This window comes from Zootermopsis nevadensis, unplaced genomic scaffold, assembly GCF_977971745.1.
Source record: "Zootermopsis nevadensis isolate Lab colony 2312 unplaced genomic scaffold, Znev_1.0 Znev_ptg000001l, whole genome shotgun sequence".
In the NCBI taxonomy this organism is placed as follows: Eukaryota; Metazoa; Arthropoda; class Insecta; order Blattodea; family Termopsidae; genus Zootermopsis; species Zootermopsis nevadensis.
In genome coordinates this window covers 19,715,407-19,741,730 of record NW_028259133.1, presented here as the reverse complement: position 1 = coordinate 19,741,730, position 26,324 = coordinate 19,715,407, and the positions used below count along the sequence as shown (strand labels likewise).

At 35.7% G+C, this 26,324-nt stretch overlaps 1 protein-coding gene across 1 annotated transcript in view; it reads left to right on the top strand.

The window, feature by feature from the left end:
* Positions 1-1,737: 1,737 nt before the first annotated feature.
* Positions 1,738-26,324, top strand: part of LOC110828255 (uncharacterized) — a 27,537-nt gene continuing 2,950 nt past the window's right edge. The window contains exons 1-20 of the mRNA XM_022060806.2: positions 1,738-2,096; positions 2,980-3,215; positions 3,581-3,774; positions 4,948-5,012; positions 7,147-7,340; positions 7,873-8,036; positions 8,239-8,407; positions 9,207-9,400; positions 9,940-10,069; positions 12,873-13,161; positions 16,355-16,545; positions 17,782-17,963; positions 18,788-18,852; positions 19,695-19,888; positions 20,552-20,718; positions 21,589-21,757; positions 23,105-23,298; positions 23,523-23,655; positions 24,342-24,531; positions 25,576-25,718. Coding sequence (XP_021916498.2) covers positions 1,865-2,096; positions 2,980-3,215; positions 3,581-3,774; positions 4,948-5,012; positions 7,147-7,340; positions 7,873-8,036; positions 8,239-8,407; positions 9,207-9,400; positions 9,940-10,069; positions 12,873-13,161; positions 16,355-16,545; positions 17,782-17,963; positions 18,788-18,852; positions 19,695-19,888; positions 20,552-20,718; positions 21,589-21,757; positions 23,105-23,298; positions 23,523-23,655; positions 24,342-24,531; positions 25,576-25,718 — 3,495 coding nt within the window. The 5' untranslated portion in view covers positions 1,738-1,864. The remainder of the gene's footprint in view (positions 2,097-2,979; positions 3,216-3,580; positions 3,775-4,947; positions 5,013-7,146; positions 7,341-7,872; positions 8,037-8,238; positions 8,408-9,206; positions 9,401-9,939; positions 10,070-12,872; positions 13,162-16,354; positions 16,546-17,781; positions 17,964-18,787; positions 18,853-19,694; positions 19,889-20,551; positions 20,719-21,588; positions 21,758-23,104; positions 23,299-23,522; positions 23,656-24,341; positions 24,532-25,575; positions 25,719-26,324) is intronic.

Sequence of the window (26,324 nt, the reverse complement as noted above, 5' to 3'; positions counted from 1 at the left end):
TTGCGACATCTCTTTTGAATAATAGATAAATAATTGATGTGCTTGTAGTAGTAGTTCTTCTGCATCCTGCTGAGATGTCTCTACGTTTGCCGTCAACTTGCCCAGCTGAGTTAAAACACGTGTTTTGATGGCAATGACCCCGATTATGTTCAAGGCGTTACGTGCTCTTATTTCGTAACCAGCAGCTCGTGTTCTCGCGAAGTAGGTGGTAGTATTGTGCTTCCACCAAGCGTAAATATGTGAACTACAGATAAGCTATGAGCGGGAACTGCAAATTTTCGAAAGAAACAAAAGTCTGTCTGCTGCTGAAGCAACATTTATAAAATTACTAGAATAGGAATATATTTTTGCACTTTTAGAGCCAGAAATGATCTTTTATATTCACCATAGGAATAATAAATTTGTATAATTGAATTTTTTTAACTAACGCATTATTTATCTTTTATATTCTTTATGGATTTATAATCTGGTTGTCTGTCTCCTCATGATACTTTAAAAATACAACGTAACTTCATTCTGATAGAGTAATTGCTTAAAAAGTCACGTTATTAACAGCTGTTTAATATTGAAATCAAAACAATCAATAAAAATAATTTAAAAAAATTATATATGATAAAAAATTCCACCTCAATTTATTTCTCTTGCGCGATTGTTAACTATTAAGGCACAGTGGTAGGTATTTTGACATTCAATAACTGAATTATTAACGGAATCTTTGTATTGGATGTGGTTTTGCACATGAAAGATTCTAAGCAAAAATTATATTTTTGGAGATCGTGTTTAATATTATCATATAATCTGGGCCTAGTTATTCCAAGATATATCATAATAGTACATAAATGAGAATATCACCTTGTTGTGTTAATTAGATAAAACTTAGTTTCGAAGCGTGGATGTTAACGAGAGATAAAACGTTTGATTGATTATCTGTTCGGTAACTATAAATATATAGTTTGACAGCCACATCGTATTATCAGAAGATTGTAAATAATATATGTGGCAAACGCGATTATTTATGAATCATTCTACTACTGGGCGTATTATAACAGTAACATCCTGATGATGGCAGTAAGCATCTCTCAAACGTCGGTCAGTTCCTACGAGACTACACGACTCAATATTCCACAAGACATTCATGTTCTTTTGTCCTGTTTGCACTTCATACAAACTGTTAGTTCAAAAACAACTGTAATTTCAGTTCTTGAACAGAATCAAAACGAAACTCTAAATGAATCTGTCGTCCCTTATACAAAAGTTCATTTTAATATAATGTGCAACGAAATGTTTTCAATTCTAAAACTTCTTGACGATGGTGAAGAGTCAATTGAATAAAAATTTTCTTGGATATTATCCATCGTCTAGTAAATATAAAACGTAAAACGAGGTTTCGGAGATGGGACTCTATCTCCGTCTTCAGGTTCCTACACAGTTGGGCCCACTAGATAGAGCTAATCCCCATCTCCGAAACGTCGTTTTACGTTTTATATTTACTAGACGATGGATAATATCCAAGAAAATTTTTATTCGAAATGTTTTCATATTCTTAAGTCTAATTCCATTAGAGATTAGACTATATAATTCTACACAGATAACGTCCTGATAACCTGAGAAAAATTGATTAGATAACGTTGGCATTTGTTTGTTTCTCCATTATGATAGTTTAATAAAAAGTAAATTAATCTCACGAAATGCTCCATTTACATACTTAAATTTAAATCATTAAGTGAGATTTGATGAATACATGCCCTGATACTAATGAATATAGTCGATAAGACGTTGCTAAAATTATTATAATACATAAAAACTTTAGTTTCAAACGTAAGCTGTTTCAGTTGTGTGTCGTGTAGAGAATCAAGCTGTGGACATGCAGCTGAAGTGCTTACCATACGTATTAATATTTATAATTCTTCTGGGAACTTGTGTCCAGCCAGAGTTTATAAATAACAAACAATGGAAAGAAGTTTTATCGTATTTAAACACCATATATTTTCAAAATAGAAGGCCTTCGTTGTTCGCGACTGACAACAATACATTGTGCTCAAACCATTTTCAAACCTACCTGGACCATATTAATAGTAGCTACTGGGCTATGCAGAGTGAGTACTTCTATTGTTTGTATATTAATTTTTAGTGTCTCTGTATTGAGACATTTGAATGTGGTATCAACGACATACGTGGTAGAGTATAACCGGAAGTCCTGTACGCTCTTCTTATGTAATCTGAAATGCGAAATAAGACTCAATTAATTTTAAGTTCGTAGTAAAATAATCATAATTTTAAATAAATAAAATTATCCATTCAGGTATAAAGTAAGGCAAAAGACTTTGTCAGCAAAGATTTACTAAAAAATAATTACTTTTATTTAGAAGATTCCCAATTCGAATGTGAATGTGATTATCTGTTGTCTGGACCGAAGTTTCTCGTAGTCTTCCTTAGTTTCCCCAGACGATTGCTTCCTTCCAGATCCATACAACATTCATTATTGCCTTCCCATCGTGTTCTACCGTTTATAACATCTTAATTCAAAAGTGTGTAACTAAATGATCCAGGAATCAGTCAATCTTTAAAACAATCCAATCCATGTCATTTATAGATCTATATCATCTCAGGTCACAATAAAATAGAATTTTTTTTTATAAAATAGGGAATTCGTGTGCTAGGCTATAGGTTATTACCACATACAAGGAATGTTACATATCTGAATAAAACACGTTCGTTTGAAAGGAAAAAAACATTAAATAATGTCAGGGAGAGTCTTGTGGTACGTGGGTCGTGTGTGATATAGACGAATATTGTTTAATACTCATCCATCACCTTCCCACGAGACGTGCGATAACCCTGACCAACCAGCATGTTATCATATCCTTGGTTCCAAGTAAAGATTATCATCTTTGACCCTGGACGGTCTCGGAGTGAAGGTAGTTTAGTTTTTTTTATGTATGCACCTGTATTATTAATTAAGTTAGTTTCTTCGTGCAGTGTTTGACTCGTCGACAAAGTTCCCAGAAGGTGTGTTGACGGGGCAGACGGTATTTTTCGGGAATTTCGACGAGTGCATCGAAGTGGTAAATGTGCAGACAGAGCATGGTCCTTTCAACGGCCAGTACTGTTTCGTCAGGTTTCAGGGACGAACAGCTTCACTTCGGACACAGAAACCACCAGATATTGGCGGTTTTAAAAGAAATTTTCGTGATGTGACAGGCAGCGACAGAACGGTGAGTGGCCCTTTTGAATAAGACCGATGTCAATGAAATTTAGTGAAATATTCTTATTACATTTAAAAGCAAATTAACCTTATTAGAATCACTTAACACTTGAAAGCCGAAGATCGTCTAAATAATATTTAAACACTCAGGCCTTACCGCAAAGAAAACACTACACTTCAAGGTTACAAAGATCGAGTGGTTAATGTTATTTTAGAAAATAATCTCTGTTTACATTGAAAGTCATACGAAACATAAAAAATTCAGACTTACAGATTATAAAACAGGTGGGACAGATTTTGATCACTAAATTTTAATAAACATCGAAACTAATCCGACATTCCATTGAAAAGTAAAAACTAATTCTTAATTTACAGATCGTGTTTACTGCCCCTGATACGGTTCTGTCTTTATCGTACTGTATTCCATCCTCATGCAGTGCCAAGGAGTTGGAAGACATATTTAATTCTTACCTGAAAAGTGCGAATCTCCCTGTAGAGGCAACAGTTGATGAGATTTATTGCCAAACTAATGAGGGCAAAAAACTGGGTGCTGAAGACTGGGTGACCGTGTAAGTTTCCATCCACTTCCTTTATCATGATTTAATCACGATCATGTTATTTTATCATATGTGTACAGCCCATACTAAAAATCATAGCAGTTGGTAGGTGACCGATTGAACTAATTCGGACTGACTTACATCGATACCTACAAATTAATAGTGTTACAAATTTTTAATTGTAATTAAAAATTTAATTAAGCTTTAACAAGCATATCTACGAGGCTCGTCCACAAAGTAAGTTTCCCTGGGGCCGTTTACAGAAACAAAACACAATTTCATGGAAATATTTATTGCAACAGATACAGCAAGTGTCCAGCTATTTTTCAACATATTCGCCACCGGAATTGAGACATTGGTCATACCGTGGGACCAACTTTTGAATACCTGTGTCGTAGAAGTCTGCCGCCTGGGATTGGAACCACTGTGTGACAACCATCTCCGCCTCTCTGTCATTCTCAAAACGCTGACGCTGACCGGACAGGAATTTCTTGAGGTGTAGGAAAAGATGGAAATCACTGGGAGCGAGGTCCGGGCTGTAGGGTGGATGATTAAACACCTCCCAGCTGAACTCCTGCAGGAGACTTGCTGTCCGTCGAGCCGTGTGCGGCCTAGCGTTATCACTGACCGCACTTCACAGTCGGCGGGAGCTGGAATAAGAACCTCCATCTTCAACAGCTGCAACGATGCTACTGTGAGAACGCGGGAAGTGCCGTTAGTGCATGAGCCATGCTACGTCATTGCTCTATCACGTACGCACAGTCGCTTCGAGCAATATAAGGTTTGCTAGCTGTGGGACGAGTGGGAAACTTACTTTGTGGACGCGCCTCGTATTTCCGAAGTACTTCCATTTTAGTATTTCTTCAAAAGACTTATTAACACGATACAAATTTTCTGTTAGTTTACATCTACGAAACATTTTCTGAAATAAAACGTCAACAGTTATTACCAATGGCAGTCCTTGCCAAGACTGATAAGACATATTTCCGCATATTCTGCGGATGTTTATGTTTCTGCCCCAGTAGAACTTTGGAAAAGTTATATCTATTTCTTTCGGTTCTTCATGTTTATCCCGTCAACACCATGCGACATTTGAACTGTAGATTCTCACATCAAACTTCATACATCAAACGTCTTAGCGGTAGGAAGAAGTTCTTATAACCTGGTACTGACTTTCTGTTGCAGAACTATTTTCGCTTTCATCATTCTCCTGGTCGTCACAAGTACTGTGTATGACCTTACTGTGAAAGGTCAGTTTTAATCTCCGTTTTTATATGTCTCGTAATTAATTAAAATCATGCAATTTTAGGATTACTGTCTATTATTCATTTTGTTACATATCTTCTTCCTCTTCCTTACAAGGCTTAAGGTCATTAGTCCTGCTCCGAGATTACATAACCGTTAAACCATCTCATTTTTGGACTTCCAAATTTACTCTTTACTCGAGGTCTATAAAGCCACGGTGATCTAGCGGTTAGAACGCTGGCCTTGTAATCCTGGGGTCTCGGGTTCGATTCCCGGCGGTGCCCGAATTTATAACTTGTGTTGGGCAAGGCCGTGGTCTAGGCAACGCGGAGTTTTCCTCCGTGGCATCCCAACAATTACTCCATTCACACACAGAAGAAGGCAATGGCAAACCACTTCTGGATCATCTGTCAAGAACGTATATGAACAGGTCCCAGTCCGAGAAAAGGATGGAAGGATCCTGTTCATATGGACCTGTCGTCAGACAGAACACTAAATAATAATAAGATGAGGTGGTCTAGCGGTTAGAACGCTGGCCTTGTAATCCTGGGGTCTCGGGTTCGATTCCCGGCGGTGCCCGAATTTATAACTTGTGTTGGGCAAGGCCGTGGTCTAGGCAACGCGGAGTTTTCCTCCGTGGCATCCCAACAATTACTCCATTCACACACAGAAGAAGGCAATGGCAAACCACTTCTGGATCATCTGCCAAGAACGTATATGAACAGGTCCCAGTCCGAGAAAAGGATGGAAGGATCCTGTTCATATGGACCTGTCGTCAGACAGAACACTAAATAAATAAATAAACTCGAGGTCTGTAATAGAAAACTTCTTGCTAATTTGTAGTCTGGCATCCAGCGTACAAGACCTATTCATTTGTTTACCTAATCTTGTATTATTTTATAGAAGTATCATATATATTATGTAAATTAGTCGAATTTGTTCAGACTATTTATTTAGATCAAATGCATTTAGAAGGTATGGGTCAAATCAATTACACCAAAGTAGAAAAAAACAAATTAAAGTAGAATATTTACAATTCTTTAATTAATGACTGCGTCTAGTCTAGTGTAGAATATTTAGCGATTAAGACATGATACATCCTAACGAGCTAACAAATGTCATTGATCAGGGTCATTCTCGGTTAATTATAGTCGATTGGTCAAGAAATTCTCCGTCTTTTATTTAACCCTCAGCTTATTTGTTATATTCACAAGAGAACGAAACTGGCGTCTGTCCAAATGAATCCAGTAAACGCCTCCTACAACATTTCTGTAAGAAACATTTCATCGTTATCCGCCCATATTCACGTAATTCTGAGAAACCTTATTTTTCTTTGAGATACACACATCAAATCTGAGAACGCGTTTCTTATCTCCCACATGTATTTTCATGCCCCTCCCATCTTTTTTACAAATAAAAAAAATATATCAAATTTTGGATAAATTAATTTCAACATCAACTAGCAATCCGGGGTCAACTGTAATACTGAAATAATAAAAGAGTAAAATATCTGATATCACCTAAAATCTCTAGTAGAGGGCCATAAAATGTACCCCAGACAGGGACAAAGCTCAACTTAATACTGGGAAAGAAAATAAACCATCGAAACAATTTATTAAAAATATATTAAAATTAGCAGTCAATCACAATATAATATTATTAAAAGATTAAAATAACATTTTACGTTCCCTATCGAGTACTCGATTTACATGTGGAACATACACGACATGTTTCGGCTATATATAGCCATCATCAGGTGTTATATATTAAAACTTTTCACTGAATTACTGATTTTTTATTGAATTTTAATGATTTTTAGTCTTCATTTTTTGTTATGATGTTCTAGTCCTTTATATTGTTTCTTCATTCGTTGTAGTATCGCAGGTCACTAATATGTTTGTATTTCGTATTTCGTATTGATGTCAATGTTTTGTATATGGACCAAGAAGTAATATCGTATCAGGTTTATGAGAGATCGGAGATGTACTGTACTGTATTGGATCGTGGCTGGTTATTATATTGTGATTGACTGCTAATTTTAATATATTTTTAATAAACTATATAAATCACAATATGACGCATCTACAATATCTCATCGAAACAATCTTTAGACTATAATTACGACATATTTAATTACAGGAACTAAGAAGAAACTGCTGACAGCATTTTCGGTGTATAGCAATGGGAGGAAGCTGCTAAGTACGAAGAGTCCTGGGGACACCCTCAACGCCCTCCATGGCATGAGGTTCATAACAAGTTGTTGGGTCGTGTGGTGCCACAGATATATATTGGAAACTTCATTTCCGACAATGAACTTTAGGGCGATCGTAGATGTAAGTGAATATGGACAGAACTGACTCTGAGAAGTGAGTTGTTACGACAGAATATTTTATAGAATTTGCCAGGTTTAAATATTTTATGATGAATTAGCTGGACTTACTTTTATGCATCATCATAATGTGTAGACTGATAATCGTAACTTCTTTACTTGATAAAAGAATATCTAATCCTATTCGAAAAACTACAAATGCATCCTCCACCCCAAAGCTCTCGAAAACAACTCTATTTGTGGAAGTAATTTTATTGCTAAAGCATTTTAAATTTCCTGTGCCAAAAATGACTTTAGACTCTAAACCATATTTCTTTAAAATACACTTCAATTTATGTTTAGATCTTCCAAGTATCTTCTTTCCTTCAGATTTTACGACAAAATTATGTATGCATTTCTTACATGGCCCAACCAGCTCATCGTTTGAAATTTTATCAAGCTCTTTACGTCTGGTGATGAGTGGAAAGTAATTAAAAGCTACTCATTATACAATTTTGTCCATCGTCCACACAGTAATAATTTATGTTAATTTGTAGTTTGTACAGGACGCAGGTCGCCTCTACGTCACTAACGGAAGTCTTTCAGCGGATACATTTCTCGTCATGAGCGGATTGTTGGTATCTTACGTGTTTTTGAAACAAATGAAGCATAAATCTTCTCGCTTCAACATTCCAAAGTATTATCTTCACAGATACATCAGGTCAGTATCTATGATGTAACGTTTTTCATGTTTAAGATGGCTGTACTTTAGGATATTGCACCGTGTAGTCTGGTAGAATTCTACCGGCGTTTCTGAGGTGCTTACTGCCTCCATCATCAGGGCGATGAGTCACTTCATCACCCTGATAATGGAAGGAAAAATGTTATGTTCTTGTCGTAATGAACTTTGTGTTGTGTGTCAGGTTAACTCCACCTTACGTAATCGTCATTCTGTTCAACGCAACGTTATACAGATACGTGGCTAAGGGGCCTCTACTGTTAGCACTTATGGATGAAATGGCTGAAAACTGCCAGAAATATTGGTGGACGAATATTTTGTACATCAACAACTATGTCGAAGTCGAAAGAAGGGTGAGAGACTTCTTTATAACAACTTATTCTACTGGATTAGCATTCTAGAGTAAAGACCAAAAAGTCTATTTTCTTTTGCTCGTCTAAATATTATTTAATAATTCAGCCCGTACCGCAAAGAAAACACACAACATCACCATTACAAATAAAAAAAAATCAAATATTGGTTAAATATTATTACGGAAATAAAAGCTGTTTTCTCTAAGAATCATACAAAAGTCATAAATACACTATGTGGTAAAAGTGCAGAGTTACTGAAAGTTAAATCAAGTGGTATATATAGTTACCATTGAATTTTAAATGGTTAAACGTGGTTTTGTGTATAGAGTATGGGACATATGCTCATCTAGCAAGGATAATACGTAAATTTGTCATCTGTTGAGGCCAGCCATTCTTTCAGGTAGGAGTCTAGGAAGGGCTGCACATATAATTAGGATGACAGAGACAAGGAGTGCTTAAATAATTTCATAATTGTCGCCGTAAGAACCTAAAATCTCATCAATTCGGACTTTCCTGCCTTTTAGGAATTTCACAAGAATTTCTTCTTATAGATGATGAAAATTTTAATGTATTTTGGCCGATGTCAGACGTGTTAAAAACTTTTGAAATTCTCATAAAAGTGAAGATTTAGATTATGATATTCGTACGTTACGTTACCAAAGTTTAAGAGGAACCTGCTGTATCCAGCTTCAGGGAAGAATATTGAGGCGGGAAGTTCTTGAGAAAGGTTGGTACAGTTCCAGAAGGAAGAAGGCAGACCACAGACTGAATGTGACACGCGTTTCGCGTTTATTTACAGTGCGTGCAACAGAGCTGGTACCTAAGCGTGGACATGCAACTATTCTTCCTGTCACCAATGATTCTGTATCCTCTGTGGAAGTGGCCTCGGAGATGGAGTATGTCGTTGATTGGGGCTCTCATGGTCGCTGGAATTATTTCTCCTTTCACAGTCACATACGTCACCGAGTTTTCTGCTAATTTAATTTTTGGAAAGTAAGTTACATTTATAATTCAACTTTAGTTCTGACAATGATATAATTTTATTCGGCCTATATTTACGCACACACTCACATGGTACAAGGCCCGAGGTACAAGGACCTTAAGTTCGTCGTCTACAAAATATAGACGAGATTTCAGGGTCTCACGGCAGTGAATATGAATGTGACTTCAGGGATAATACGTCGAGTAGTCTTGTAGGAATTGATCGAGTTTTCAGATGTGCTTGCTGCCTTCATTAACAGGGTAATTTTTACTACACTACACAGCACAACCCCCAGAAGAAAAAGATGTCAATATTAATTTAAAAAAATTATGACGTGAAAGGTGTTAAAAAGCAATATTTACATATTAAAAATTTCTTCGAATACTTGATTTTATCAGTTTTAAAAAATTAAAATATTTTTAAAAAATTAAAATATTTTTAAAAAATTAACTGTGTGTTTAAATATCTACCAGTGAGTCTTGGTAGTAGTAGGCGTACAATTAATGGGAGTTGTTAATTTTTGTTGCATGTTTCTGTGTTCTGTTTGTAGCGAGGACAACGTAATGGGAGAACATGAGGTGTATATTGGAACGCATTCGCGTTTTGGACCTTGGGTCATTGGAGTAGCATTTGGATACTTAATATACGAAGCTCTAAGAAAAAAGCTACAATTATCAAGGGTAATATCATCATAATTTTACTATATCCCTTATTATTAACTGACGTGTATCATTATTTTGAGATAAATCTTTGCCACGATAAGTGACTACCAACAAACTTAACACCGTGAACTGATGAACAAGTAACTTTTTCATCAATTATCGACATCCCTTATTACATGGAAATAAGGGATTTGAACCCCCATACTAAGGGGAAGCCGAGAGGGCTAGTTACACAAACTTTTATTTTATTAAAAAACATTACTGAATTATTTCGAGTTCATGATCTTCGATTGAAAGTACAATTATCAGACATTTATTTTAAGTGAGTCATCGCTGTGCGTATTAAAGTAATTTACTTACATACACTGAAATAGTCAGTACTTCAAACTGCTTATCAAAATCATGACAAAAATTGCATTTCTCGTCTTCGATATTGAAAAATTAACCACCCCCTTGTAATAATCACCAATATCTACAGAACGTAACAATTATGAATAAAGTAGCAACTATCTGTAATCTGATGTTTTATTATACACTGTAAAATTTCATAACCCGATGATGGAGGCAGTAAAAACCTCTGAAAAGTCGGCCAGTATCCGTCAATTTGCACGGAGCTACATCCGAGAAGACAGCGATGTTTATATTATAGAATGTTTTTACATTTTGAGCTATATTTTTTAATAATCACAACCAGACGCCGCTAACAAAAACCCTAACAAACATTAAAATATATTGTATGTGTAAAATAATGTGATATAGTTGCATCATATTGTGAAATTTAATTAATTATTCGGTTTTTGTCCGTCTAATCACAATTCATATTTAAATTTACAATTAAGATAATTAAAATATCATTTTATGTTCCTCATCGAACAATCGATTTACAATTGGAACATCTTTTTACAAAATGTTTCGGTTTCATATAAACCATCTTCAGGTGTAAAAGTTAAAATTATAAACTTAAAACTTAATTACAATTTCTGATATGCAACTTTTTGGTGATGTTCACTTCCAGATTCATTTTTATATTGGAGTGAATGTTTTGGAGTGAATGTTTTGGAGTGAATGTTTTTTGATGTTCTACATCGGCCAAAGATGAGAGTGTAGATACATCTTAATGTGTCTGGAAGTACTAACGTATCTGAACAGATGTGGCTCACTACTGATGAGGAACATAAAATGATATTTTAATTATCTTAATTGTAAATTTAAATATGAATTGTGATTAGACGGACAAAAACCGAATAATTAAGTAAAATAATGTATTCATATATATGCCACTTTTTAGGTCAAGGACGATCAGATTGGCAATTCATGCAGCACGTAACGAAAAATATTAAATACTTAACAAATTTTGTTGGAAAAATTGAAGGGAAGAGACTATTTAGTTGTGATGTGAGGGTATTATGAAGAAAGTTTTGGTCGTACCGAAGATGTAAGTCTGTGGTGTAATACTTTATGCATTGTGAAGTTGCTTAAATTAAATTCAAGCTTTTATTGAGTCAAAGATGACTTAAATTTATAAAACTAAGTACGCATAAGGGAAGAATAATTTGCAAAAGAATTAGGTATATATCAAAGATTTTCTTTCTAATTCCGCGTAGTTTTATGCTACATAAAGAATAATACAAAAGTGATGTGTTTCATGGCCGATGGACGAGCGTGTTCGGATTTTGCAGGGTCAAATTCTGTTTGCAAAGGGCATTCAGAACTTTTTACGATAGGCTAGTCCATTTTCTGAATAAACACGATATAACATCTGACTCATGTAACCAATCTACGTACAGTGGTGTAATTTAATATTAAATTAATCAACTAGGACGCAATGCAGTAATACAGGAAACATGTCTTATATAACTTCATAAACTCTTGTCGAGACGTTATTATTAATTTGTTGTTATTATGTTGAAAATGACCATGAGGATACTCTGAAGACGATATGCATTACGACGTAACTCATAAATGATTTACTAAGTTAAGATTATACGGTTAATACCGAAATAAGCCAAATCAAACGGACAAGAATTATGAATTATGTTGTTAGGTTAGTATTTTAGGTTAGGTTAGGTTAGGCATGAGCATTGTTAATAACGTTTGGAGCGTGTGCACCGAAAATTACGTCACATTCTATTTCAACTATGTCATGTTGATTAATATGAACATTATCCAACTAGACAATCAAATTATTTTATTTTTATATAAAAAAAGCTAGCCATTGTAGACATCCACATTACCTCAGTAAAAGCTGGTTTTTAAAATTATCCAAAATATATGTAGGGAAACGTTTGCATACTGAATATATTAACTTGTGTACTTGTAGATGAATCGATTAGATGCTAGAATGAGTACGTATTTGAAAGAGAGCATGTAATATTATGAGTATGTATGTATTTACAGTCACAATGTTGTTTATTAGGATTTATGCTTTGAACAGTATCAGATAAAAAAGAACGAACATCACGCTAATAAAATTAATTAATGTTACATAAGAAATACGCATATTACGATTGTAGGAACATAAGAAAAGCGAAATGCAACTTAAGGTTTCTAAGCATTTGATTATCTACTAAGTTTAAGCAAAGTTTCAATAAATCCATGTATAATGATAAATGTTGTAGTACTAACAAATAGGCTGTATCATTACAAATCGGTCAAGGTTACAATCAAAAAGTGTAGTGAAGAGTTATCGGATGCAAATTCGCTCAAGTCGATATAAAAGCAAACAGACGTGTAGTAAGTAACTCCAGTAGCGATGTTTACTCGATCAGGTACTGACGTTGTAAAAAGAAAACTTTTATGTGAGATCAGATTAAAGTAACAGTTCAATAGGATGGTTGTAATTAAAACTTTTTTAATGAAGTTTATAATTTTCTCTGGTATTATAAGTCGAACATTGTCAGATGAAAATATTAACGTCTTAGAAAAAACAGGACATCAGTCATTTTTGCAGTTATTAATAGGCAGTGATGAAACAATTCCGAAACAACTCATAGGTAAAATTGAAGAATTTATTGCGCCAACTTCAAAAAATTCTACAAATGATCTGTGTAGAAACCACAGTGACATATACATAGATGGATTAAGAAATGGTATACCATGGGCTTACCGGAGTAAGTAATGAAGATTTCAGTTTAATATAGTTTTTAAGGTTTATGCTTAAAATATTTTAAAACATTTGATAGATAGAGCAATTATTTACAAATTCTGTATTTATTGACGTAATTAGGAATCAGTAATAAATAAATATGACACTGTTAGTGATGTTATCCCATCGTATAGTTTCTTTTCGCAAACAGCATTTCGGAAATAGGGTCTGTTTACATCTTCAGGTATAAAAAGGGGTCAAGAGAGGTTTATACTAAGTTTGGACGTTTAAAACGAGCAAATATCGATAACTCGACCAGTGGTTCAGTAGTCGAGAAGATAGATAACGTATGTAATATAATAATAACATTTATTTTTTATTATTTAATTTTGTTTCCTATTTTTAATTAAAAATCTATTTCACTGAACAACGAAGAAATTTCTAACTATAGTATGTATTTTGTCAATGCCAAATATCATAATTTGTGGATAGAAACTGAATCGAGGATAAAAATTATGGCAAAAACCATAAGATAACTGTGATCAAGACCAACTCGTTTTGAGGGGCCCAAATGAACAAGAACGCTTACTTTCTGTACACCAACGCCCATTTATTCCTGAAGATGGAAACAAATGTAGCTTTCGAAACGTATCGCCTCCCAAATAACCACGGCGATGGGTAATGTCCACAGAAAGTGTCACGCTTGTCATTAAAGTTGCTAGTAAAATCTCGTATAAGCGAGATAGATGATCCAGGTTTAAAATGGATTGAACTTTTTTTGTCATTTAAGCAGTGAATTTGGGGTGTTGGAAACAGACCACTTCCTTTTTTTTCTAAAATACTACAGACTTTTCAGTGACGTTAAAACTTCTATAGGTTCTGCAAAGATACTAACTAAATAACTTCAATAATCAGAATCTTTGTTGAGAAGCTATAATAATTGTAGTCATCAAGAAATTCCCGCCTTTGATAGAAAGAGTGAATTTATTACCGTGTCCACAATATCTCGCCACTGGTCATATCCTAAGGCAGAATACATTTCACAACCTCCAGACCAATCTCATTATTATCTACGCCGGTTGAACAAGTTAGGAAATATATGTGTAGTGTAACAATTCTGATGCCGTGCTTTGTATTTTGACGTTCGAAAATGGCGCGAGTGACATCAGATTATTCTGGGGCCAATGGTGTTTAGCGTCGACGGGGTTGGGTTAGGTTAGGTGATGACATCATCACTTAGAATTTCCCCCCTGCCCATGTGACCACGCTCACATCAGCAAGGCAGCCATTTTCCTCTCGGAAATATTCATCGCCACGTGTCTCACATTTTGTTTGAACGTGTAATCGCGTGCGTGGGACGCATTATTCTTGTTGTCGATCCAATCTCTATTTGCATTGGAAAGGATTTCGCCGTTGATTCTGCGACCTTGACACCAGTACGCGCCGACCTTGACACCAGCTGCCCACAACTCTCGAAAATCACTCTCTGCGACGCCTCGAGCGAATCGAAACGAGGTCAGGCGCATCTAGAGATAACGAATGGCGGACCAAGTCTTTGATTGTTTAACGATGCGTTTTCTACTGCATAGTTTCTGTGATATTAAATTCTGCGGAGACTGATGCAATACGTAACATTGAAGATTTTTTTTTCTCTCGATATATCACGAATCTTAGGCATGGATTCGTAGGATATTAAAAGACGTTCTTTTAAATAACTATGCTAAATGAGATGGGGAGATTATCGTAAATGTTAATAGGTAAGAATACGGTAGGCTGTATCGAGGCTAATTTCAAAATATTATCCTTAAACTCTCCTGGGCAAACCTCAGGGAAGGTATTTGTTAATCTAACAGACAACTTCCGGAATGAAAATATAGAGCTTTGTCGCTATGGTATGGATTTCGTTCCATAAACGCAAACAAGAATTTCAGATGAATAAAGAATAGATTGTTATACAAATTTTTCAGGCGGACTTATACTTTCATTCAACTGGTAATCTAAGAAAAATGTCCTGTCATCTTTCAGTGAATGTTAGTATAAACGAAACGTACTAGATTCGTGCTTAAGAAAGCAACTCCATGGAGTAAAATTATTCTTAAGGAGATAGTCAGCTAAAATTTCTCCGCGTTTTATGGAACTAGAAGTTCGATTACCGTGTTCACAAGAGCCCACCAAATGAATCTAGACCATTTCCTCACCTAGTTTTTATAAGATCCATTTTAATATTATTCTCCTATCTTCTCCTATATATGTGTACCAGCGGGTTCAGAGAGCAACAGCGTATCAATTCAGTGCAAAAAACAAAATTACATAGCCTACTTTAAGTTATAGCAACAAATAGGCGCAGTTTTAATTACGAAAAAAATCCTATTGCACTTGGTACTTTATAATGAAAATTGTTAGAGTGCATAAAATATTAATCGATTAATCATAAACACATGACCCAGTTTCAACCAGATATTAGTTTAGAGCTGATACGTTTAATATGAACAATTGAGATAAAATTCTGAGCCCCCTTATCCATGTCTGCTTCATGCATTCTTCATTTCGAAAGAGATAAAAATTTTAATGCTAACATCGGATGCTGTGTCTGGACCGTTCATATAAAATATGTTTTTCCGATGAAGGATAAGACAACTTGGAAGAACTAAGTGCAGATTACACTATTAAAATTAATTCCAAAGAAATAAGATGTTATAATATGGACCAGATTTATCTAGCTAGGGATAATACCACTTACCCGCTCTTGTAAACACGGTGATGAACTTCCGGTTTCAATAAAAGGCTAGAAATCTCATGGCCGACTTAACGTGGTATTAGCTTCTTAAGGTGGACTCCGGTTCACGAAATTAGTTAGTTTATAATCATAGCTCTCATTTCTGGATTTATTAAAAACCACAAGTAGTAGTACATGTGATAGAGTCATTACAACCGATAAATGTTAGTAGGAAGGTAGATTTATCGGCTAATTGGCTAAGGCGTTCATAGATTTCCTCAGTCTCTTTAAACAAATTTTGGATAAAATATTTTCCAAATATACATACAATTACTATTCATGATCATGCTGCCTTTACCTTCGATGTTATAGCCTGTAACTTCTATACTTGAAATATCTTCGCTAAATAATCTATTGACCAACCAAAGTAAAAATATTCCTCAGATCTGTAAAATGTATCGATTTTTAAATCTGGTGTTAATATTTTATTGTATCATTGTAGTGTTGGATTCTTCGGCGAAACTGGAAGCTGGAATCCTGGTGGGAAATTTGTTTTCAATAGGGAACTTTGACGAATGCATCGGAGTGACGGATGTACAGACAGATTTGGGCCCATTTAGTGGAAAACACTGCCTAGCAAAGCTCACGTGGGAGAATGACACATTTATGTCCACAAGAAGATTTATAGCACTGGTAAGTAACTGGCCTTGCTGTATTTATAACGCCACAGCACATCTGCGACGCACTTCCTAAACAACTAGTTTATTACGACGCACTTGTAAAAGTTTCTGCTCATGATTGACACACAACAGCCACCACTGGGCGTGCAAAAGCCGGTAGAGAAAATAATACTGGAATTAATACTGGAATCATTGATTCAAATAATTTAATAGTAAAGTCGACATATATAACAATATTATAATAATTCAGAACACTTACCACAATAAAAAATAATGTTAGTAATAATAAAATTACAGGCAAAAACTTCGGTTTAATTCGTTTAAATACTTATCTTGGACCACTCTTTATAAGTTGAAAAAATACGTCATTCCTACAAAATAAATTTAAAAAACGCAAAGATGAAATTGTCTTCTGGGTCGAAACGCCGTGTTGACTTATAGGCAGATAATGGTGTTTCTGAGAAACATACCTCCTCCATCTTCAGGGTTGATTGTGTTCACGGACTAGGCAATATAAAGACTGTGACGGTCTCAAAATGCTCTGTAAAGCGTTGTACGATAACCCTGTGCGTCATTTTCGAAACAGCAAAGGAAATAATTCCTGTGGGTGTCTCTCGAAGAGGGGAGTCTTTTGTTTTTATAAGTTTTATGTAAGAAGCATCTTTTGGGAGAAACAGCGTGGAACGGACGGACAGATTTTGATTATTATTTTGATCTCTTAACTTGTTATCGAATTGAAGTTTCTCGCGTGTTTCAGTAGTTCCTTTATTTACGAAAACCGATTTTAACCAATCAGTTTTCTAGCATCTTTGGCGTATATTTTAGTTTGTTTTCCATTCTTTGCCTTACTCTACCATTGGTCTTTTACCATAGAAAAAAATTAACTTCTTATGGTTGCTTGTTACAAAAAATATATCAAATATGTCAGAAAAAACACACGCACGCACGCACGCACGAAAAAGTGGTGGTGGAACATCTAAAATTTTTAAGGCGGTGGAATTTAAATTTTCATACGACCAGACCATAATACATTCTTCTTTTCGCTTCACGCAAAGAACTCAAAACAGTATTAAGACTCGGAAGATTACAAACTGAGGGAATTTTTGAGGACGATTTGAATTTACTAAAAAAAATCTTACTTTTTAATGTTTAATATTGTGATAATCGAGAAGATCCAAAATGAAAGTCAGTTCGATCACGTTCTACAGGAATTTGCCAAGATAATTTTTTTTGTTTTGTTCCGAAACAGCCTGGCGTTCAGAATTCTGTAACGCTGCAGTGGGGATTCTGTATTCCATCCACGTGTCGTGCTGAAGATCTGGTTGCCGGTCTGAGCGCCATTTTACACCATGACGTCACTATAGATGTCAGCGAATTGAACTGCCATACCAACAAAGAAAAAGAATTCAGAGCGATCGACTGGGTGACCATGTAAGATAAGAGAAACTTAGCAGTTTACACCCCCCTTCACTCCAAACCACAGACGAAACGGCATTTCAACTTTGGGCATATCATTTGGGATATCAATGTACAATTAAAATTATTCTTGTATGACTGTCATTAAACAACACAGAATGAGAACTTATCTAAGCAAAATCCTGATTATTAAAATAAAAATTTAATATATCGCTGTCTGGACAGACGTAAAATTTCACGAAAGACCAACATTAATGTAGTTTATCCAGGTTTAAGTGATATTGCCAGAACTAAGTCCGTAGAGCTGAGTCCTTCTTAAAAATCCACCACCGCCCTCTATCATGAATCAGATGAATCCATCCCACACCCTCTATTTCCCTAAAAACCATTTTAATATTATCTCCCAATATGAGCCTGTTTCTTTGAAGTGGTCACTTTCCTTCAGGTTTTTGAGAGTACTTCTTTTGTCTACATACAACTTTTCATTATCCGATTTACATCAGCCTCCGGTAACTTTTTTGGTTCAAATTTTATCCTTCGTACATTCAATCTTTGTTCATTCCTGAAGATGAGAGACCATGTTTCACACCAATTACAATTACAAGTAAAATTTCAGCTCCAGTTCCTTCTCTGGTCTTTAGAGTTGAGTTATCGGTCGCTGTTCGATGCTTAAAACCGCGAAGGACGTGAATATGAATGCAAGGCCACAAGCAAGTTTCCATGTGATAAAGATTTTGATGACTTGTCAACATGTCCGCCTGATGTGCGTAATAAATCACATTTAAGATACGAATTCAGTGATGCTGAAAACTTCACGATCAATTCTTTTTTTTTTTCAGTGCAGTATTCGTCTTTTTTGGGTTAATCGTCGTTCTGAGTACCTCGTACGACCTTCTGAAGAAAGGTAATATAAAGAAATATTAAGATAAAATAGTGTAGAACCCTCTTCGATACTCGTCACAACAAAATATATTTTTAAATTACCATTATGTTAGTCTAGAACAGATATGATTAGAATGACAGTACAAGTGGATAGTCTAAATGATTGTCTCCCCTCAAAATAATTGGTTTGAAGGAATATGAACACACCGTTATCTCTCAAATTTTTATATAACATCACTGTCTTCTCTTATTTATTTTTTTATTTATCTCTGTTTCCAGGTAAAGAGAACCGATGTTTTATAGCGTATATGTCCACAGATGTTTCGTTGTTTCGAAACCGTTTAATGAACAACACAATTAATATTCAGCGTCATCGTAATAAATAACTGAAAAGAAGTGTAAAGTTCATTCACATATTTTTCCTCAGTCAACTCATATAAGCAGTTTAATTATTTTAATACATTTTACATTAATTCGGACCCTTAAGAATAAAGAACGTAGTTTTAGTTAATAATCTGTATTGCATGGTATTTCTACTGTAGTCATGGCAACGATACAAAGCAAAGTTATCCATGTCTGTATTCCGACTGGAACGTCGAGTAAACTTGTAGGTAGACACCAAAATTTTTGGAGAAACACAAACCCACACGAGGTTTAAACCCAGAAGATCAACATGGACATACTACCTCCATCTTCAAACCTGAAGATAGAGGCAGTACGTTCCTCCGAAACGTTGGTCTTTACCTACAAGTCCACACGGCGTTACAGCCCAGAAGACCAACACCTAAATTTTAAGGCAAGCTTACGTAACAAACCCTTGGAGGACTTGTTATTATTTACGTCTAGTGATGACTGGTGTTTCAGATTCAAGGAGGGAAATACTTATCGCATTTTCACTGTACACTAATGGCATGAAGCTGCTGGTTACACAGCCGTCTGCAGATACGCTGCCCTGTCTACATGGCATTCGCTTTTTGAGCATCTGGTGGGTTGTACTGGGTCACAGATACATGATATCAATGGATGTACCGGCCATAAATCAGCTGATTGCGTACAGCGTAAGTTCATTTACTCAAAAAAACGCCATGTTGAACTAAGAAATGTATGGAAGTCAAACGTCACGGCAGAGTGGTTGGTACCCCTGCTTCGTATCCGGGAAATTGCGGGTTCAAATCTCAGCCCTGAGACAGTCTCTCCTGACTGAGATTATTCAGTCCATCTAGCAAAATAATCTCAGTAATAATCACCATATCATTTGACGTTACTTAGTCTGAGCTACTAACATAATTTTTAAACAAATTATAAATAAATAAAATAATACCCAGCCGCAGATGGCAGGATAATATTAATATGGATCTTAAATAACGTGTGATTGTGTGTACTAGATTCATCTGGTTTAAGGTAAGGATTAGTTATGGGCTATTGTGAATGCGGTAATGAACATTCTGATTCCGTGTAAGTCGAGGAATATTTTGGCTACGCAAGCGACTATGAGCTTCTCAATAAAGACTGTAATCTAACGAGTTAATTAGGGGGACAAAGTCATGGTGATGGAAAATTAATACATTTAACTTTTTCCCGCCGTAAAAAAACACGGAATTTAATAATATATTTTATCGTCTTAATAAATCTGCAAAGTTAAACAAACTTTGTTAAGACACTGCATAACGTAATACCATTTCTCCACTAACAGGACTTAAAATAATCGTCTTTTCCCTTAGTATGTCAAAGAGTGGAGCTCGATACTCATCGTGAACAGTGTCCTGGCCGTCGACACTTTCTTGCTTCTGAGTGGACTCCTGGTAGCCTACGTGTGGCTCAGAAACATGGAAGGACACCAAGAGAAGTGCTTCAACGTCCCACTTTTCTATCTACACCGATACATTAGGTAAGGTTTGGACAGTCAGGAACACGAGTCTTTATAAGCTTATATCGCTAAGTCGTGTGCCTGGAAAAACCTTTTGCCTGAGTAGTTATCATTAGAGCTTCGTATTCCGGACATTCCATGATCGATCTCAGACAGAATACATGCAAAGTGACTGGTGGTTTGCTTGATATTTCTCAGTCTTTAAGAGTAATGCGGAGATTTAATTTAAATTAGACAACGACCGATTCTGTTTGTTAGTAATGCTAAAAACTGTCTACTCATGTCTTAATACGTGTAATTTTACAGTCTAGTACTTTCCACCAAACACGGGATAAATGTTAACAGCAACAGAAATTTCAAAGTTAACATAAAGTAAAGATCATTCATCCAACATCCACAGACATACAATTCAGATCACGTCACGCTAATATTATAAAAATTAGAACTATTTTCCCTTTCCGTCAAGCTATTCAATTATTCTATCGCTGTACGGAATAACAATAAAATAACTTTTTTAAAATATATTAAACATAAAGTTTAAGCTCTATTTTTGACAAATGGATTATCGGAATGATATTATGAATCTAGTAACTATTCCTTTAATTTATTTTTAGCAAACGTAAGCCTTTGAAACGGAAGATCGTTCAAATAACATTTGTTAATCAAGTCCGTACCGCAAAGAAAACACTACTTCACCATCACTAAGATCAACTGGTTAACGCTGTTTATGGAAATAATCGCTGTTTACAGAGATAATTATACGAAACCCATAAATACAAAATGCAGAGTTATTGATTGTTAAAGCGGGCGGTTCATATATTTATCACTGGACTGGAAAGGATTAATCAGCTAAGTGAGAGACATGCACATTTGTGTTTGATTCTTATCCAGATTGACACCTCCGTTAGCCGTGATGGTGTTACTGCAATTGAGTCTCATAGACCATCTGGGTACAGGACCTTTGTGGGACAAAAATAATCATTTGCTCACTGAGATGTGCATGGAAAATTGGTGGTCCGCCCTGCTGTACGTGCAGAACTACGTCAGCGGTAACAGGATGGTAAGAACGTCGGATGTGACAAGTGTCTGTAGCTAAAACTCTACAGTATTTAAGTAATACGAAGCAGAAGAAGTATTTACAATTACGGGTTGCCATGAACCTAAAATTTTATTATGGATACTTGTAACGCCAATGAAAACGTAATAAGATTTCTGTCTTCTGGGTTGTTGCGCTGTGTAGTCTGGTCGATGTTAACCAACGTTTCAGAGGTCATACTGCTTCCATCATCAGGGCGATAAGTATGAAGATTTCTGTCTTCTGGGTTGTAGCGCTGTGAAGTCTGGTCGATGTTTACCAACGTTTCAGAGGTCATACTGCTTCCATCATCAGGGCGATAAGTATGAAGATTTCTGTCTTCTGGGTTGTTGCGCTGTGTAGTCTGGTAGATGTTTACCAACGTTTCAGAGGTCATACTGACCTCTGAAACGTTGGTTAACATCGACCAGACTACAAAGCGCAATAACCCAGAAGACGGATATCTTCATACTCACCGCTGTGAGAACCTCAAGTCTTACAAAACGTAATTAAATTATTGTGAAACAAATGTCTCAAACTTATCACAAAATTTCAATAATGTTTCGCAGTTAAATTGGCTAACGTCATATGGATGGGCAGACATAATACAGGGTTAATAAATATTACTTAAACTTATTCTAGTAGATAAATTAAGTTGATAAATACACTCAGAAATCTAGTGGGTGGAACTGAGGGAAAGAGAACGCTGAGAAGACCAAGACCTAGATGGAAGGATAATATTAATGTACATCAAAGCACCAGAGTGTAAGGTCGCGACTTGATCAAATGATTAATAATGAAGTTTTTGGTTACATAAACACACGGATTGTATTGGACGTCTGAACTCCTGTTAGATTCTCAAGAAGAAATCTAAATAATAACAGGCCATGTAGAAGAAAATAATGTTTCACTAATTTGTGTTCTATACAAATTATTAAACTGATTAATTTTCTCATATAAATAAATATTTGTGTCCTGTTACACGTTTTACATAAAAATAAATAATCTGTTACTCAAATTCAAGCTATTTTTCCCGAGATATTAAGTGTTTATGTCAACTGAGTTTCAGTCCAATCCAATTAACATAACATTTCGATTGATTAATGTAGACATAAGTATTAAAGTACAACCACCTCATTACATTTAACCTACTGAAGCCAAAACCCATCTAAATGCTATTTAAACATTCAGCACGTACCTAAAAGAAAATAATGATAATTTGGTAAAAGAAATATTCAGTGTTTGCCTTCAGAATCACATTAAACCCATAAATATACTTTCTGTACAAAACGCAGATTTACTTAATATTAAAGTAAGTATTACCCTTCGCAGTGCGTCGCCCACAGCTGGTACTTGTCCGTGGATATGCAGCTCTTCTGGATCTCACCGCTAATACTATGGCCGATGCTGAAGTGGCCCAGGAAGTTAAATCTCCTGCTTCTGGGAGCGCTCGTCGCTGGAGGAATTGTCTGCTCATTTACAGTGACCTACGTCAATAAATTTCCAGCAGGCGTCTTGGCTGGAGTGTAAGAAGTAGTTCAGTCCAGACATTTTCATACTGAATCTTAAATGCGGAATTTTATGACAAGAATTATAAATCCTCGATGAAGTATTTCCGGGTTCAAAATATATCTATTTTATTTCCAGCATTTGTACAATTCTGTAGTGAATCAAAAGCTACTTTTAGTTTGTATATCTAATCTGTTCTCAGTTTCTTATGTTAAAACTAATTGATTCTGTGTTCTTGTAGGGGTCCTGAATGGGAAGATAAAAATAAATACGAATACGTAACGACTCATACACGATGTACTCCTTGGATTATCGGACTCAGTCTGGGCTACATTTTGCACAATACCAAGAACAAGAAGGCCCGTTTTACCGAGGTATGTCATACATTATAAGACAGAATAATTTACTACACTTAATTAATTAGTTATAATTCTTTATATGGTCGAGATATGCCTACTTATTTGTTACCTTATTCATAAATGTTCGACTTTGCCCCATAACCTGAGAGAGGTTGAAAGCAGTTCCCATAAATCTACTCTATTTCTCTAACATACATTTTAATATTATACTTCCATTTTCACTAAGCTCTCAAAAGCGATATTTGCACTTCAGGTGCTGGACGCACTTTTTATATCTGATATGCATGATATGTGCCTCGCTAATCTAACCATCTTTCTGATTAGTTTACTGTAATAATATTTGGTTAAATATAAAATTTCAAAGAATATTCTCCATGTCAAAGTAAAAAAATATTTTAAAATACTTCTGCTAAATTACAAATATTTTTTTCGGATTTATAAAAAGTTTTGATGATGGTCTGGGGTGTGATGCCATATGAAATTGCAGATGGGTATTAAAGTTTCGGAGGAACATACTGCCTCCATCTTCAGGGCTAAAATAAGGAGTGTTAGGAAGTGAATGTTTTATATAGTGTTAGCATGACTATGCCAGGGGTTCACCGCAGTGGAAATCGAGTTAAGAAATAATTTATATTTTTGCGTAATATTTTTAAAATGAGAACCTGGAATGCCTTCATTAAAAGCCTGAAACTGTATTTCAGCTGCAAGTTTGTGGAGGATGGCTTCTGGCAGCAGTGGGCTTCCTAGGCGCCCTGTATGGTTTGCTACCCTTCCAGCAGTCGGACTACGTCTACGATGCTCTCGAATCTTCTCTGTACAATTGTCTGCACCGCGCTATTTGGTCCGTATCTGTGGGATGGATTATCTTCGCTTGCGTTAAGGGATATGGAGGTATAACATCATAGAACCAGAGGCTCTAGTATTCAGAAGTTTTTACCCAGACTCAAAAACTGAATTTTCTTTAAAAACTGCACTAAGGCAATGAAACTGGTGATAGATTAAGATGATTTTATGAATATGTATTCCCGTGTGCAAGAACATTGCTACAGGATGTGACATCATACATAATAACAAAGCTGTGTAGTAGAATTTGAGGTTCTCTGAGGGCCGTTTTATATATAGTAACCCTGATAATGGGGGCAGCAGGGACTTCTAAAAAGGTTGGTAAACTTTTACCACACTAAACTGCGTTATAAATCAGAAGACAGCCATTTAAAAATTTGTCTTGAGTTGATGGGAATTTATCTCAGGCAAAATGATTATATAGTTTCCATGCATGGCTAAGAAAATATTCTGTAACAAATTTTTTACAAGTGTGGAATAAAGGTCTAAATATTATTGTCGGGTTTAAGGAGAAATAAGCTTTTCTATCTTTTGAAAGATAAACCGATCTCCATGTAATAATCGGAAGAAAAACTGCGATTTTCGTATGCAGATCATATAGAACGAAGATATAATAGTACACCACAAAACAGTTAATTAAATACTATAGTTCTGAAAGGTTGTAGGAATTTCATGAGAAAGCCATTGTTTACGTAAATCTCAATTGAATCGTGATATCATAATAACCTAAAAATATTATTAATTAAAACCCTTTATTTTCAGTGGTATATTTGATAGGGGTATTTTAACACTTCTTCTGTAATTCGAGTTTTAAATTTACCAATCTAATTTATACCTGAGGACGGTTAAATATAACCGAAAAATGTCGTAAGAGACGTTCCAATTTGTAAATCGATCATTCGATGCGGAACGTGAAATAATATTTTAAATATTTTATATTTTATTATCTTATTAAAATTGTGATTTGACGGAAAATATTAAAATATTAACCTAATTCACAATATGACGCAAATATACTACCTTACTTCTTCTGTAGTAAAATTTCTTGCTCATGTTAACTATTTAAATATATTTTTTCCTTTGTATTTTAAGGCCCCGTGAACAAGATTCTGTCGTGGGGAGTTTTCCACCCGTTCAGTCGTCTTACATATTGTATTTACCTCGTCCACTACCCCTTCATGTCCTATCGTCAGAGCACAACCAGGACACCCGTGTACTTAAATAACATAAACACTGTGAGTAGTAAATTGAACTAACTCTCTGTACATTGTGAATGGAATTAATCTATATTACGAGGCGCGTCCAAAAAGTAAGTTTCCCACTCGTCCCACAGCTAGCAAACCTTATATTGCGCGAAGCGACTGTGCGTACGTGATAGAGCAATGACGTAGCATGGCGCATGCACTAACGGAACTTCCCGCGTTCTCACAGTAGCATCGTTGCAGCTGTTGAAGATGGAGGTTCTTATTCCAGCTCCCGCCGACTGTGAAGTGCGGTCAGTGATAACGCTAGGCCGCACACGGCTCGACGGACAGCAAGTCTCCTGCAGGAGTTCAGCTGGGAGGTGTTTAATCATTCACCCTACAGCCCGGACCTCGCTCCCAGTGATTTCCATCTTTTCCTACACCTCAAGAAATTCCTGTCCGGTCAGCGTCAGCGTTTTGAGAATGACAGAGAGGCGGAGATGGTTGTCACACAGTGGTTCCAATCCCAGGCGGCAGACTTCTACAACACAGGTATTCAAAAGTTGGTCCCACGGTATGACCAATGTCTCAATTCCGGTGGCGAATATGTTGAAAAATAGCTGGACACTTGCTGTATCTGTTGCAATAAATATTTCC